General features: G+C 41.6%; 1 protein-coding gene across 1 annotated transcript; it reads left to right on the forward strand.

The window, feature by feature from the left end:
- Nucleotides 1-8,888: 8,888 nt before the first annotated feature.
- LOC311142893 (uncharacterized protein) lies at nucleotides 8,889-16,816 on the forward strand. Its single transcript, XM_084178610.1, has 7 exons — nucleotides 8,889-9,299; nucleotides 11,652-11,963; nucleotides 12,316-12,582; nucleotides 14,594-14,929; nucleotides 15,063-15,194; nucleotides 15,370-15,432; nucleotides 15,819-16,816. The coding sequence occupies exons 1-7, from the start codon at nucleotides 9,221-9,223 to the stop codon at nucleotides 15,887-15,889; spliced, it is 1,260 nt and encodes a 419-aa protein (XP_084034736.1). The 5' UTR covers nucleotides 8,889-9,220; the 3' UTR covers nucleotides 15,890-16,816.
- The last annotated feature ends 428 nt before the right edge of the window (nucleotides 16,817-17,244 follow it).

Below are 17,244 nucleotides of genomic sequence, written 5' to 3' on the forward strand. Positions count from 1 at the left end.
TACCCACTATGGCATTTCTGTGGTTGACGCAGAAATAACTGCTTTTTGTACAGCAGCTTAAACAAAATGTACAAGAGGGTCAGTCACTCAGCCAATCAGGCTGGCTATTTTTGATCAAAAAAATAAATACTGGTAGCCTATTCGCCAATAATGCGATAGGTGCACTTGATTTAGCTACCCCGCCGGGTAGGCGAAGTGTTCCCATTTTGAACCATTTTATTTGTCTGAAAATACAAACTCTGCCTATATCCAGTGGGCACAGAGAGCTAAGTCAGGTGCACCTGTAGGCATACCACTGGCCACAGCAGCTTCCACAAGCCCACAGCAAAGTTGATAGACCCACTGACCGTAGAGCAGGCTACTGTAAGATTTAAAAACCATGCCTAGAGAGAGACTGTTAAAGAATACAGCAAAGGGTTTTCAGCACTAAAACGCTGTTTTTATTCAACACTTTTAGAAATCATGAAACACACTTCTCCACTTCGACTCACACTCTCTCCCTCCCTCCCTCCGCTGAGACGGTCCAGTGAAATAAAAAACCAAGTTATTTCAATTTATGCTCTGATGTGGCTTGCAAGTAGGCTACAACAATTGACCTATTACCAGTGTTATCATATAGCCTAGCTTGAGACTCGAGTTTTGCAATATACTGAACAAAAATATAAACGCAACATGTAAAGTATTGGTCCCATGTTTCCTGAGCTGAAATAAAAGATTCCAGACATTTTCCATACTCACAAAAACCTTTATTTCTCTCAAATGTTGTGCACAAATGTGTTTACATCCCTGTTAGTGAGTATTTCTAATTTGCCAAGATAATCCATCCACCTGACAGTTGTGGCACATCAAGAAGCTGATTAAACAGCATGATCATTACACAGGTGCACCTTGCGCTGGGGACAGTAAAAGGCCACTCTAAAATGTGCAGTTTTGTCAAACAACACAATGCCACAGATGTCTCAAGTTTTGAGGGAGCACGTAATTGGCATGCTGACTGCAGGAATGTCCACCAGAGTTGTTGCCAGAGAATGTAATGTTCATTTCTCTACCATAAGCCGCCTCCAACATCGTTTTAGAGAATTTGGCAGTATGTCCAACCGGCCTCACAACCACAGACCACGTGTAACCACGCCAGACCATGACCTCCACATCCGGCTTCTTTACCTGCGGGCTGGTCTGACACGAGCCACCCGGACAGCTGATGAAACTGTGCACAACCGAAGAATTTCTGCACAAACTGTCAGAAACCGTTTCAGGGAAGCTCATCTGCGTGCTTGTCGTCCTCACCAGGGTCGTAAATGCTCACCTTCAATGGCCACTGGCACGCTGGAGAAGTGTGCTCTTCACAGATGAATCCCGGTTTCAACTGTACCAGGCAGATGGCAGACAGCAGTATGGCGTCGTGTGGGTGAGCGGTTTGCTGATGTCAACATTGTGAACAGAGTGCCCCATGGTGGCGGTGGGGTTATGGTATGGGCAGGCATAAGCTACGGATAACAAACACAATTGCATTTTGTCTATGGCAATTTGAATACACAGAGATACCGTGACGAGATCCTGAGGCCCATAGTCGTGCCATTCATCCGCCGCCATCACCTCATGTTTCAGCATGATAATGTACGATGCCATGTCGCAAAGATCTGTACACAATTCCTGGAAGCTGAAAATGTCCCAGTTCTTCCATGGCCTGCATACTCACCAGACATGTCACCCATTGAGCATGTTTGGGATGCTCTGGATCGACGTGTATGGCTGCGTGTTCCAGTTCCCGCCAATATCCAGCAACTTCGCACAGCCATTGAAGAGGAGTGGGACAACATTCCACAGGCCACAATCAACAGCCTGATCAACTCTATGCGAAGGAGATGTGTCGCGCTGCATGAGGCAAATGGTGGTCACACCAGATACTGACTGGTTTTCTGATCCACACCACTACTTCTTTTTTTAAATGGTACTGTATCTGTGAACAACAGATGCATATCCGTATTCCCAGTCATGTGAAATCCATAGATTAGGGCCTAATGAATTGATTTCAATTGACTGATTTCCTAATATGAACTGTCACTCAGTTAAATCTTTGAAATTGTTGCATGTTGCGTGTATATTTTTGTTCAGTGGATAATGGACTCATGGTTGCAGTTGTGGCTGCCTAGCCTACTAACTCCTGGTCTCTGAGCCAGTAATCTGAGAGGTTGTCAAGCCTATTGTGATTATTACTGTCAGATCAGGGTATTATTTTCTAGTCTCATAGTCTAGGCCTATGGTTTATTATGTGTAGGTCTATGTGAGTTGCATGTTAAATGCAAGAGTCATGGATTTACGTAGGCCTACAATACAGTTTGTTCTGTAATGCGAAATCACATGTTAGCAGTGTTGGGAAGTAGTGAACTACATATACAGTGGGGAAAAAAAGTATTTAGTCAGCCACCAATTGTGCAAGTTCTCCCACTTAAAAAGATGAGAGAGGCCTGTAATTTTCATCATAGGTACACGTCAACTATGACAGACAAATTGAGAAAAAAAATCCAGAAAATCACATTGTAGGATTTTTAATGAATTTATTTGCAAATTATGGTGGAAAATAAGTATTTGGTCACCTACAAACAAGCAAGACTTCTGGCTCTCACAGACCTGTAACTTCTTCTTTAAGAGGCTCCTCTGTCCTCCACTCGTTGACTGGAACGAATTGCAAAAATCTCTGAAGCTGGAGACTCTTATCTCCCTCACTAACTTTAAGCATCAGTTGTCAGAGCACCTTACCGATCACTGCACCTGTACACAGCCCATCTGAAATTAGCCCGCCCAACTACCTCATCCCTATATTGTTATTTATTTTGCTCATTTGTACCCCAGTATCTCTATTTGCACATCATCTCTTGCACATCTATCATTCCAGTGTTAATACTAATTGTAATTATTTTGCACTATAGCCTATTTATTGCCTTACCTCTATAACTTGCTACATTTGCACACACTGTATATATATATATATTTATTTCTGTTGTATTTTTGACTTTGTTTTGTTTTACCCCATATGTAACTCTGTGTTGTTGTTTTTATCGCACTGCTTTGCTTTATCTTGGCCAGGTCGCAGTTGTAAATGAGAACTTGTTCTCAACTGGTTTACCTGGTTAAATAAAGGTGAAATAAAAATAAAATAAAACCTGTATTAATGGCACCTGTTTGAACTTGTTATCAGTATAAAAGACACCTGTCCACAACCTCAAACAGTCACACTCCAAACTCCACTATGGCCAAGACCAAAGAGCTGTCAAAGGACACCAGAAACAAAATTGTAGACCTGCACCAGGCTGGGAAGACTGAATCTGCAATAGGTAAGCAGCTTGGTTTGAAGAAATCAACTGTGGGAGCAATTATTAGGAAATGGAAGACATACAAGACCACTGATAATCTCCCTCGATCTGGGGCTCCACGCAAGATCTCACCCCGTGGGGTCAAAATGATCACAAAAATCCCAGAACCACACGGGGGGACCTAGTGAATGACTTGCAGAGAGCTGGGACCAAAGTAACAAAGCCTACCATCAGTAACACACTACGCCGCCAGGGACTCAAATCCTGCAGTGCAAGACGTGTCCCCCTGCTTAAGCCAGTACATGTCCAGGCCCGTCTGAAGTTTGCTAGAGTGCATTTGGATGATCCAGAAGAGGATTGGGAGAATGTCATATGGTCAGATGAAACCAAAATAGAACTTTTTGGTAAAAACTCAACTCGTCGTGTTTGGAGGACAAAGAATGCTGAGTTGCATCCAAAGAACACCATACCTACTGTGAAGCATGGGGGTGGAAACATCATGCTTTGGGGCTGTTTTTCTGCAAAGGGACCAGGACGACTGATCCGTGTAAAGGAAAGAATGAATGGGGCCATGTATCGTGAGATTTTGCGTGAAAACCTCCTTCCATCAGCAAGAGCATTGAAGATGAAACGTGGCTGGGTCTTTCAGCATGACAATGATCCCAAACACACCGCCCGGGCAACGAAGGAGTGGCTTCGTAAGAAGCATTTCAAGGTCCTGGAGTGGCCTAGCCAGTCTCCAGATCTCAACCCCATAGAAAATCTTTGGAGGGAGTTGAAAGTCCGTGTTGCCCAGCGACAGCCCCAAAACATCACTGCTCTAGAGGAGATCTGCATGGAGGAATGGGCCAAAATACCAGCAACAGTGTGTGAAAACCTTGTGAAGACTTACAGAAAACGTTTGACCTGTGTCATTGCCAACAAAGGGTACATAACTAAGTATTGAGAAACTTTTGTTATTCACCAAATACTTATTTTCCACCATAATTTGCAAATAAATTCATAAAAAATCCAACAATGTGATTTTCTGGATTTTATTTCCTCATTTAGTCTGTCATAGTTGACGTGTACCTATGATGAAAATTACAGGCCTCTCTCATCTTTTTAAGTGGGAGAACTTGCACAATTGGTGGCTGACTAAATATTTTTTTCCCCCACTGTAGTTCAACTAGTAATTTAACTACATTTTGCAGTAGCTTTAAGTCGCTCTGTTTAAGAGCGTCTGCTAAATGACTAAAATGTAAAATGTAAAAATGTAGTTGAACTACATTCAAATATTGGTAGCTTTGTCAGTAGTTAATTACTTTTTTTGCCATGTGTAGCTAACTACTGGAACTACACGCTACTTTTTTTGCAAAAAGAAGAGACAATATGGGTGAAGTAGGAAATCATTTCCTTTCTTTTTCGGCATTAGACCTGCCTTATTCTCACTTGAAACATCATTTTTTTTGTGTTTAATAAGACAAATTACACATTCTGTTAACATCTGACACCATAGAGATCTATTCTTGCAATATGTAGTCCATGTCATTTCAGATTAAGATATGATAATTTTTCAAAGTAACTTTAGTTACAGTGCATTCAGAAAGTATTCAGACCCCTTGACATTTTCCACATTTTGTTACGTTACAGCCTTATTCTAAAATTGATCAAATTGTTTTCCCCCATCATCAATCTACACATAATACCCCATAATGACAAAGCAAAAACTTGTTTTTACATTTTTTTGCAAATTTCTTACAAAAAAACCCCGGAAAGATCACATTTACAAAAGTATTCAGACCCTTTACTCAGTACTTTGTTGAAGCACCTTTGAAAGCAATTACAGCCTTGAGTCTTCTTGGGTATGACGCTACAAGCTTGGCACACCTGTATTTGGGGAGTTTCTCCCATTCTTCTCTGCAGATCCTCTCAAGCTCTGTCAGGTTGGATGGAGAGCGTCGCTGCACAGCTATTTTCAGGTCTCTCCAGAGATGTTCAATCTGGTTCAAGTCCGGGCTCTGGCTGGGCCACTCAAGGACATTCAGAGACTTGTCCCGAAGCCACTCCTTCATTGTCTTGGCTGTGTGCTTAGGGTCGTTGTCCTGTTGGAAGGTGAACCTTTGCCCCAGTCCGAGGTCCTGAGCGCTCTGGAGCAGGTTTTCACCAAGGATATCTCTATACTTTGCTCTGTTCATCTTTCCCTCGATCCTGACTGTTCTCCCAGTCCCTGCCGCTGAAAACATCCCCACAGCATGATGCTGCCACCACCATGCTTCACCGTAGGGATGGTGCCAGGTTTTTTTCCAGAAGTGATGCATGGCATTCAGGCCAAAGAGTTCAATCTTGGTTTCATTAAACCAGAGAATATTGTTTCTCATGGTCTGAGAGTCTTTAGGTGCCATTTGGCAAACTCCAAACAGGCTGTCATGTGCATTTTACTGAGGAGTGGCTTCTGTCTGGCCACTCTACCATAAAGGCCTGATTGGTGGAATGCTGCAGAGATGGTTGTCCTTCTGGAAGCCACAGAGAAACTCTGGAGCTCTGTCAGAGTGACCATCTGATTCTTGGTCCCCTCCCTGACCAAGGCCCTTCTCCCCCAATTGCTCAGTTTGGCCAGGGGGCCAGCTCTAGGAAGAGTCTTGGAGGTTCCAAACGTCTTCCATTTTAGAATGATGGAGGCCACTGTGTTCTTGGGGACCTTCAATGCTGCAGAAATGTTTTGGTACCCTTCCCCAGATCTGTGCCTCGACACAATCCTGTCTCGGAGCTCTACGGACAATTCCTTTGACCTCATGGCTTGGTTTTTGCTCTGACATGCACTGTCAACTGTGGGACCTTATATAGACAGGTGTGTGCCTTTCCAAATCATGTCCAATCAATTGAATTTACCAAAGGTGGACTCTCAAGGATGATCAATGGAAACAGGATGCACCTGAGCTCCATTTCGAGTCTCATAGCAAAGGGTCTGAATACTTATGTAAATAAGGTATTTCTGTTTTGTATTTGCAATACATTTGCAAACATTTCTAAAAACCTGTTTTTGCTTTGTCATTATAGAGTATTGTGTGTGTAGGTTGATGAGGGGGAAAAAACAATTTAATCCATTTTAGAATAAGGCTGTAACGTAACAAAAGTCAAGGGGTCTGAATACTTTCCGAATGCACTGTATATATGTTATTATTTTAATTTTTTATTAAGCATAATGATAATGGCTCTAGATTGCAGGAAAAAGCTGTTTCAGGTGTTTGAAAAATGCAAAATTATCCAACTTCCGGACGGGGGGGCTAATTTAATGAGGATTTGAGTGCCAACATTTTTTGCTGGCCCTGCCATCAATGGATTTCTGTCCACACCACTGAATAGTATAGTAATAGTACTCTTCTACGATCATGATGATTCATAGAATATACCCATGATTATATCCATGAAGGGAACAGAAATGTGCATGTATTCTACATGTTTCTATTGGTTGTGTGGATTATAAGGTTGGACTAAAATAGTGGTGTCATAGCTGCTTTTATATAAGGTTGGACTAAAATAGTGGTGTCATAGCTGCTTGTATATAAGGTTGGACTAAAATAGTGGTCTCATAGCTGCTTGTATATAAGGTTGGACTAAAATAGTGGTCTCATAGCTACTTTTATATAAGGTTGGACTAAAATAGTGGTCTCATAGCTACTTTTATATAAGGTTGGACTAAAATAGTGGTCTCATAGCTGCTTTTATATTATTAGATATTGGCTGTGCAATGTCTATAGTTCAAGGCTATCAGTGCATGTTTTCCAGTCATTTAAAACAATGATTCCCTTTCAAGGTCCTTATTGACTAATGTAGGCCAGTCATGATTGTCAGGCCAGTTAAATGTTGCTTCTTATCAACCAGAGAGTCTGCTAATGTCACCACAAGGGGTTTGGATTATTGCTGGTAATATTCATAGGTATGATGACCTGGGAATGGATGGGAACAACGTTTAGTCACTGGAATATAACCAGAATTAAACCATATTACACAGAGAAAATTCACCAAAAATAAACAAATGACAGACATTATAGTGATGAGTAAACACACATTATAAGAAAAGAAATAAATAGTATACCAGAGGAAGTATAAAAGTGAGTCAGGAAGACTGGTAGAGAATCAATGATAAAATGGAAGTGCCCACAGCATAATCCCAGTCCAGTGGCATGCTCCTTTAATCTGGGATTAGCGTTGATTGAGGGCAGAGATGAGTGCTGCCATCTTTAAGAGGCATTCACGTGGAGCCATGGTTTCCCCTCACACGCGCCTCCTAAGGACCATAAAGGAGAGGTGTAGCTACACATCATGGAGTAAATACAGGATCATCTCTCAATCACACCCTATAGTACTCACTGTTGGTAAATCATGGCAACAGAGTGAGGCCTCCAGTCTAATATATGTTTGCTATGATAAAAACAGATATTAAAACCATAACCACTCTTTATTGACACACAATTCTGCTGTGAAATTATTGTGCCTTTCTTCTGTGCTCATCTCTGTTTATCAGCTACTATGGGATAAATAGGACATTTATCATAAGTGACTCATCATATAACGTGGCATTGTTATGGTTTTATTTCACCCCTTGGAGGTCAATGATACTGAACACAAGGAACTAACTTCAGAAAACATGTTGCATCATTCAATGTGAGGGCAAACTTCCTGAAAACTTCCTGAAAGTTAGGTGCAGTCAGCTACAACAAGAAATAGATTAGCATTCAGGTTTAGTGTGGTCTGTGATCATGTGTGTATAACACAGTGGCAGTAGTGCCCAGTGGGAGACAGACAGAAACAACAGTGACTGAATATGTTCCACATTGAGATATCATTGACCCTGAGCTGAGCTCTTCTCTCTCTGTGGTTAACCTCATGCATGCCTGCTAGTGGCAGGGCACTGTGACATCACAGTTTTTTGTTGTCCAGACCAGTTCTCTATGATTAATGAAGGTATTGAAGGCTTGAGAGATAAAGAAGATGCCTTTCACGGAACTAGAAGATACAAGAAGATATACTGTTTCAGTGGAAACTACAATATGAAAAGAGCACTATATCTAGTCTACTGTGTGTGCAGTTATTACTCAGAGAAGGTGAAATAGTGTGAGATGTAAAAGTGGTGACAAATCAAATCAAATCAAATGTTATTTGTTACATGCGCCGAATACAACAGGTGTAGACCTTACAGTGAAATGCTTACTTACAAGATCTTAACCAACAATGCAGTTTTAAGAAAAATAAGTGTTAAGTAAAAAATAGATAAGTAAATAATTAAAGGGCAGCAGTAAAATAACAGTAGCGAGGCTATATACAGGGGGTAACGGACATACAGAGTGACGTGGAAATAAATCAATCCTATGACGATATTCTATGAGGCACTGAGTGTGACAGGTGGGGAAGGGGTGGGGAGGTTTGACAGGGAGGTAAGAGGCAAAGAGGCGTTTCCAAGTAACACAGTGTAAACAATGTTTCCACTGTGCCTCGATGTCTCTGTAGAGGGGTGTGTATTTCAGTCTAGCCTGTCTGCCCTGCCGCTCCCTCCTTCTCGCGCTCTCTTCCTCGTACACTCCCTCTCTTCTCACTGTGAGAGGAGATAGTTGCTCTGACAAGGAAACTGCTTTTCTGCTCTGGCACAAGTGGTTCCAGGTGGGACCTTTCGTATGTCTGTGGCAGTGGGTTTCAGACTCATTGGCTCTCATTTGGGTTTACAAGGATATATTCCATCTGGATCCTTTAACCTTTAAAGTGACAGCAAATGCTTTTGATCCACACCATCCCTGAGGCTGAAATGTGAGATCTAAGAGAGACAAAGTTACTGATTGTGATTCAGAGCTCCTAATTGCTTTAAGATTGCCACAGATTGGAATCAGGACGTGAGTCAACAACAACCGTACTTGTGACTTTGTGAATGAATGAGAATGGTAAAGGCACTTGCTCAAGCTTTTTTGAGGTTGCTGTGGATTCTCACCTTGGCAAAGTGTAAGATCCCAGGTAAGGATAAGATCTCCCTATCCTCTTTGAAAGGTAGTAGTGCAAGAATTGTCAAGATAGGCTCATGGGTCAAGGGTCAAGGCATGGGATGTCTTTAATGTGACTGTGCTGCGCCTCTGAGTGAGGAAACAAATAATCTGACTACTGTATGTCTTTAAATACTTCCATTTGATCTAATCTTAAGATACATCTCTATCTAAAAGCATTCCTTACCCCAGGACACTTCAATGGGTGACTATCCAGGGAAATAAAGACATACAAACTTGCTTACCTGGCTCTGATGGAGGTGATTACGCTGAAACGTAAACATGTTTGTATGTTGTGTCCCGTCAATAAATAATCAGATCTATGCAGAAACAAAGTACTCCTTTTTCTTTCTTTGTGTCCTGGGGTAAGGAATGTTTCCCTTTTTGTTCAAACAGGGCTGAAGTGGGTTTGGGTACACTTTCTTTCTCTACATCTCTTGTTCATGGAACAGGTGCTTTTTGCATTTTGGGTCCCTTTCACTGCACAAGAAATCATAGTTCCTCTTGGCAAAACTAAAACGAGACTATTTTAACATGTGGTCATAGGGATTCTCCATGAGACAAATCCAGTGTAAAGTATTAGTTTAAAGAGAATGGTTTGGCCAGGAGTTTTTTAAAAATACAAACAACCATTCATATACAATATAAATTACATATTGTCACTGCACTGTCCCTGTAGCTTGTTGTTGAAGTCCCTATCCATCCTCAGCAAATCTGAGGATTTATGAAGTAAAAACATCCTTCAATGCAATGCTGAGCCTCTATTGCTGTGCATGTGGGACTATGTTGTCCACATCCCTGTAAATTCTTGAGAGGTGGACAGTCAGTGGGCAGTGAGCAAGAGTCGAGATGTGTTCTTTCTGAGGAATCCAGTAGCCCACAGCGTCTTTGATGGCTGGCCCTCTGGCCCTCGGCACGCCACTGTTTGTTCTAGCTGGGAGTATTTAGACTGGCCAGACCATCCTGGGACGCAGGTCAGCGGTCTCTCCTGTTTGGAATGTTGCTGAGGAATTTAAAGACGTCTACTCTGAGGAGATCACAGTCTCACTGGGACATCCCTGACTCTTAACACATTTGCACACATGCTAATTCTATATAGTCATGTACTATATTTGACTCTGAGTGGGTGCCCTGTCTATGAAGGACTTCACTGGTGTTACCATCGTTATTTTGGCAGTAAAAAGCCCATAAATTCACCTGTGAACATTTACCCATTCACAGTGCAATGTCTTGTTGCAAACACATTTTGTGCACAACAAATGACTGAAAAAGCCACATGTTGAGATTAGGCTGTGTGATTACCAGTTTCAAGGGTATTACCTAATACTTATCCAGTCAAACTCTGCATTTAACTCGACAATTGTAATGTGTGGCCTGTCATGTTTGGCTTTAGAAGTCCCACCATAACCATAGGTGCCGGAGCTCACTCTGAATTGTGTGGTGGCTAAAATGCTGGGACTGCAGGTTACGGTTGGGTAAGACAAAACATAGTGAATGTTTCAGAATCATGAGAATAACACAATCTATAGCAAGATGGAAAGAGGGGGGAAAAAGTTCACTCATGACCAAATGAGGATCCAGTACACGTCGTATGTGATGTTCTCCCGAGTGGCGTAGTGGTCTCTAGCTGTGCCACTAGAGATCCTGGTTCGAATCCAGACCGGGATTCGAACCGCGACTGGGACCGGGAGACCCATGGGGTAGCGCACAATTGGCCCAGGGTAGGGGAGGGAATGGCCGGCAGGGATGTAGCTCAGTTGGTAGAGCATGGTGTTTGCAACGCCAGGGTTGTGGGTTCGATTCCCACGGGAGGCTAGTATGAAAAAAAATTAAAAGAATGTATGCACTCACTAACTGTAAGTTGCTCTGGATAAGAGTGTCTGCTAAATGACTAAAATGTAAATGTATATTCTGATATGGAAAAAACCTACGGTGTGTGGGTTAAAAGAAAAAGATAAGAATGGAGAGATATTTTTTCATTCCGCCTTCTACTGCAGTGGGCTAAATCAGGGTCACACAGTGTTTCTTGGTAGTCTTAAACAAATCTACTTTGAAACAAAAGTATACACCTCACACACATAGTTATGGGCTTAAAAAAAGAAGACACCTGTACCATGTCAGATATAGAGTTGAAATGTATTCAACTTAGAGTTTGCATCCAAAAATTACACTTTATATACATCACAGAAGACTGAAATATCAAATATAACAAAACCGTTTGACATAGAAACACTGGATTTTCCACTGGTTTATTGAAAGAATGTTGACTAATTATGAAAGGAAGGTCACATTTGCCCACACTGTTATCTCTCTACTTCTCCCCTAGATACCCATGTGACATGTTTGTTCTCAGAAGACTGTGTGCTACCCTGCAGCTTCAAACCCAGCGGAAATGAGATCATCAGCTGGTACCGCCAGAAGGTACTCCTCCTCAGCCACTCCCAGCAGGGTGGAGACCAGCCGGACCAGCCTCCCAAGGACCACCGTACCAGGATGTACCTGCTTCAGGACCAGCTCTCCCGAGGCAACGCCTCGCTCCACCTCAGCCAGTGTGGCATCAAGGACCGAGGCCGCTACAGCTGTCTGGTCAACAGCACTCTGGGACAACAGGAGTCCTTTATCATCATGAAAGTGGAGGGTTAGTTGTACCGCTGGCGCTAGTATCGAGGCTAGAGTATGCTGCTGAGTATCCATTTCACATATCAAATTCTTTCAGCATAGCTTGTGGTAAAACACCCTCTGTCATGAATGTGAAGGGACATGAATCATTGTTTGTCGACCAGCTGCAGCTGTATTGGAGCTGTTAGAGCTAGAGCCAAATTGCTAAACTGATGCCAAGCCAAGAGTCAAGTATTTGCTTTTGTTATTGGTTTTGTGACTTTGCTGTACAAAACCTTTTGTATGGTTATTGCTCTCAAATTCGCAGTTTGTAGTGAAACCACTCAAGGCTGTTACTCTCTAACCCTGGCTCTCTATCAATGCTATTGCAGCTCCCATCAAGATGGTTACTATGGAGATAAGTAAGAACAGAGAGATTCAGTGCCTGTCTAAGGATATCTTCCCTGCTCCCCGTGTGCAATGGTCCACTCTGCCGCCTAAAGCCAACCTGAGATCCACCACACATATGGCACCCAACACTGAGGGCCTCTACTCCGTTCAGAGCAAACTGAGAATGTTTGAAAATACCCTCACTTACGTCTGCACCGTTAATTCCACATCTGGATCACAGTCATGGAAGAGCTCACTGCAAGAAGGAGGTACGGCATAATTAGTATTGTCTTTCTCTTCCTCTCTTTCTCTCTTGCTCTCTCATTTTGCAGATGCATAGCTTATAGTTGATCAATTCTCATGAAAACAGTAATACACTGCTGGGTGTGACTGTTATGAAGGCTAAGTGCAGAGCCAGAGACAAACCCACACAGAGAAACAGACTCATTTAAATACAGGTTCTCTCAACTCCCAGCCAGACTTGGGTGATGCGCTGATGCCTGAGAAAATTTATAATTCATTGATTTCAGTGTAACACCCAAAGAATAGAGCTCGCTAGCTTGTAGTCCTAAAAGCTTACAGTCCTCTGGTTCGTTCAGCCATCCTTATGGGAAGAATACATGGGGAAAGAATAAACGCTGAAAATAAGGTTTGAGGTTAACACAGGCTTAGGAGATCTTATACATTTTGTTCTATGAGATAATAGCAGTCAGTTAATATGACCATTATGAATTATGAAGCCTTTGTGATTTGTGTGTTTTTAATTATTACATAAATTCGTCAAAATTCACAAAAAGTCACATTAGCTGATGAAGATTATTTCATAGAACAAAACGTATAAGATCTCCTAAACCTGTGTTTACCACATACCTTATTTTTGGTGTTTATCCAAAAACCCTACAAAAATGCCATTCATTTTCCTCATAGGCTTTGTCCAACGAACCATGGTTGAGTTAGTGCCTACAAAAAGACGCCATTACTATTTCTCTGTAGTAGGAATTAGAGTACTAAAATGGACATTAACCTTCTTATGATGGGATAAAGGTTAGCCATTTTGGTCAGGGAGTTAGTCAACCATGGTTTGCTAGTGCTGTGATAAGATATTGTGTAAAATAATGAATTTGAATAATTTATCTATACTGTATGTTCGTCAGCTAGCTAGCCAGACAGTTTTAGAGGAATGATTCCATCCATTTTTCTAATTAACTGTCAATATGCCAACATTCCATTCAAACAATGTGGTCAATCCGCAGTCATACACTGGCTGAAATCATTTGATGATAGGATTTAGACAAGTTGTAAATTGAACATAATAGCACTCACAGCTTTCCAAGAAAAACATTTGAGACATTTCTGGTCTGTTTACATATATTCTAGAGGCTATCTATACAGAAAATTGGTATAGAACCTGTATAAACTGTATTTACAATTATATGACAATATGTGTTCTATGTTGACAATAATTATATTGGGCTCCCGAGTGGCGCAGCGGTCTAAGGCACTGCATCTCAGTGCTTGAGACGTCACTACAGAACGTGATTGGGAGTCCCATAGGGCGGCGCACAATTGGCCCAGTGTCGTCCGGGTTTGGACGGTGTAGGCCGTCATTGTAAATAAGAATTTGTTCTTAACTGACTTGCCTAGTTAAATAAATATTACACCATTTCTGATATATCACACTACTTACTTTTACTTTCCTGCATAAGTAAAATCATGATTATATACCTCTACTGCCATTCATTCCAATTAGAGTGGTTTGGATTTCACCCTGACCAATATGGCTGCCATTTTCACCCATTCTGGACCTTTGGGGCCCGTGTAGCTCAGTTGGTAGAGCATGGTGCTTGCAACGCCAGGGTTGTGGGTTCGTTTCCCACGGTGGGCCCGTATGAAAAACGTATGCACTCACTAACTGTAAGTCGCTCTGGATAAGAGCGTCTGCTAAATGACTTAAATGTAAATGTTTATGACATAGCCCCTCTAGTAATTTAATAGGATCTCTATGGTAACACCGCCCTCTAGTGTTTAAGAGAGTGACTATAGCGGGAAGGCCGCTAATGGACAGTGATATATACCATTTACATTTTAGTCATTTAGCAGACGCTCTGATCCAGAGTGACTTACATAAGTCAGTACATTCATTTTTTTACTTTTTTGTACTGGTCCCCCGTGGGAATCGAAACCCACAACCCTGGCATTGCAAGCGCTATGCTCTACCAACAAAGCCACAAATGAAATACTTTCACCGGCTCACAATTCATAAACTTATTTCATCAACAGAGTTGATTGGAGAGGCAGGGCGAGACCTGTCCATCCCTTGCATGGCTCCACAGAACCTCCAGAACTTCTCCCTCACATGGACCTTCACCAGAACTAATGAGCCCACAGTCATCCTCAGCTACGACAGCCTAACCAGACGGACCTCCAACCTCTGGGAGAGCCGGGTTGGACTGGAACAGGACCAAGTTTTGATGGGAGACGGATCCCTCCTTCTTCACAACCCAGAGAGTCAGGAACACACAGGAACCTACACCTGTACATTCTCAGGCTTCCAGAACAGACACATGGTCCAAACCCAGGTCACCATCAGGTCAACATTACAGCGGTCGTTGACAGGTACATAAAAGTTATACCTTTAAAATATGTACACGCTATGTGCTTATAATGCATGCAAGGTTATTGATGATAAGTGTTCACATCATTTCATAATGCTGAATTTTTCACACATTTACCTTGTCCAAACGTCTAGAAAATATGCCAAATGCTGGAGGCCAGACTGAGCGTACAGGGGAAAGTCACTCCAAGATGTGGGTGATTGCTGTAGTAGTTGCAGTGGTTGCAGCAGTAACAACAGCTCTACTACTGTATAGAAAACAAAGAGGTAAGTATAAAGACAGGGGGACCCGGGCCTGCAGGGGGAGTACATCACGCTACTATAACTAATGTGATGGAAAACCTGAGAGTAAATTAATCACTTCTGCGCACCATGCATTCTGTACTCATACTCACATGACAATGAAGGAAGTGATGACTCATATGATTTATGTATTCCTTAGCCAACCAACGGCAGGCTAATAGGACCACTGTGGAGGACACAGAGATGCAGCCAATGGAAACTAGTAAGTGTAGGCCTATTTTAGTAGTTGTCAGGACTCATCATTATATGGCCTTTGTCTTATTATAATCCAATCCAACTATCTTACACTATATATACAAAAGTATGTAGACACCCCTTCAAATGAGTGAATTCGGCTATTTCTGCCACACCTGTTGCTGCCAGGTGTATAAAATCGAGCGCACAGCCATGCAATCTCCATAGACAAATATTGGTAGTGGAACGGCTTTACTGAAGAACTCAGTGACTTTCAACGTGGCACTGTCATAGGATGCCACATTTCCAAGTAGTACACTGGAAGGAAATACTGCAGGCTTTAGAGTTATTCCTTCATTGGCTAATACCTATTGCCCTGCCTTACTAATTGACCTCTCCATCTCTCTCTCACAGTTAAAACATCTGATGATTTGCCAATGGATAACTGCCAGCTGACAGCAGAACACAACAACGGCCATACATAGCTCTGATTGACAAGACGTTCTAGATGACAATCATATGTTTCTAATCACAGGCCTGACATCATCAATCAAGCATGCCTTTCTAGCTTCACTGATATTGAGAAAATATGCCCATGGACCACAACCCACATTTTTTGCTCAAGGGGGAAAATTCAACCACATAGGGATGCATTCCAGTGATTTCATTGGAGAGTGCCGTTCTACAATGGAGTGCATCTGTGTTCTAAGCAATTGAATAACTGTACAGTCTTCATCATTCACATTAAAGTTTTGAATAAAGTGTACATTGTAGTAGTCATCTGTGAGTGTCTGAACAGTTGCCAACTCTGAGATGCCTTACCCTTCTAAGGTACCTAGCTAGCTACAGCAGGCTACCGAGACAGAAATAGACACTGCCATGCTGTTCGTAATGAAGCGTAACATTTCGTTTTAACAATATGGTCACACAACTTTGGTATTCTGTATAGGAGAAAATGCTTATGCTGTATCGATATGTTTTAAGTCAAATTAAATTAGTGATGTGACTATATTTTGGATTATACTGGTTATGCTGTATGTTTGAGTTGACCTGCACTTGTTTTTCTTTTAAGGATTCACAAGCATGAACACGTCTTCAAATGGCATGGGTTTGTTGACATTTGCTTTAGTAAAGGTTTCATAGACATAGAAAGTGTTCTCCCTTATTCAACTGTCTCTACAAAAACACAAAAATATATTCAACTATATCATTATCTTATGGCGTTGCAGGCATATTTTGATATTTAAGATTGTGAAAATGTTGTACAGTACTATTATTCCCTCGACACTCTAAGAAAAAAGTCTCTACGGGTAAGAATACTACAAATGTTGATTATCAGAAATGTTTGATTGCAATTATATAACATTATCCTCTGGAATCCAAACTTCTATTAAAGAATATGTAATTTTTTATATATTATTTTTAATTTTTTATGTCAATGTCTTCCCTCTCAGTCTCTCTGGTGACCTGTCTCTACTGTGAGGACTGTGTGCTGCCATGTAGCTTCAAACCAAATGAAGAAGAGGTGATTCATTGGTACAGACAGCAAACCCCCATCCATAGCTACTATGATGACATTGACCAGTTACAATTTCAGAATGAACATTTCAGTGGAAATACATCTTTGTTTAAAGACTATATAAATAATTGATTTTTATTTTCACATCAATAAATCACTCCTACTCTGGAGGGTAGATGTTACAGATGAGGGCATATATAAGTGTTACACCAGTACCATTATGGGTAACCAGGAAACCTTTGTGGATGTTAAGGTGGAAGGTTAGTTGCTGCTGTTACTGTGTGGAAATGTCTGAAGTAAGTAGTGCTATGTTTTATCATG

The sequence above is a fragment of the Coregonus lavaretus genome, assembly GCF_964263955.1.
Source record: "Coregonus lavaretus genome assembly, chromosome: 15".
In the NCBI taxonomy this organism is placed as follows: domain Eukaryota; kingdom Metazoa; phylum Chordata; class Actinopteri; order Salmoniformes; family Salmonidae; genus Coregonus; species Coregonus lavaretus.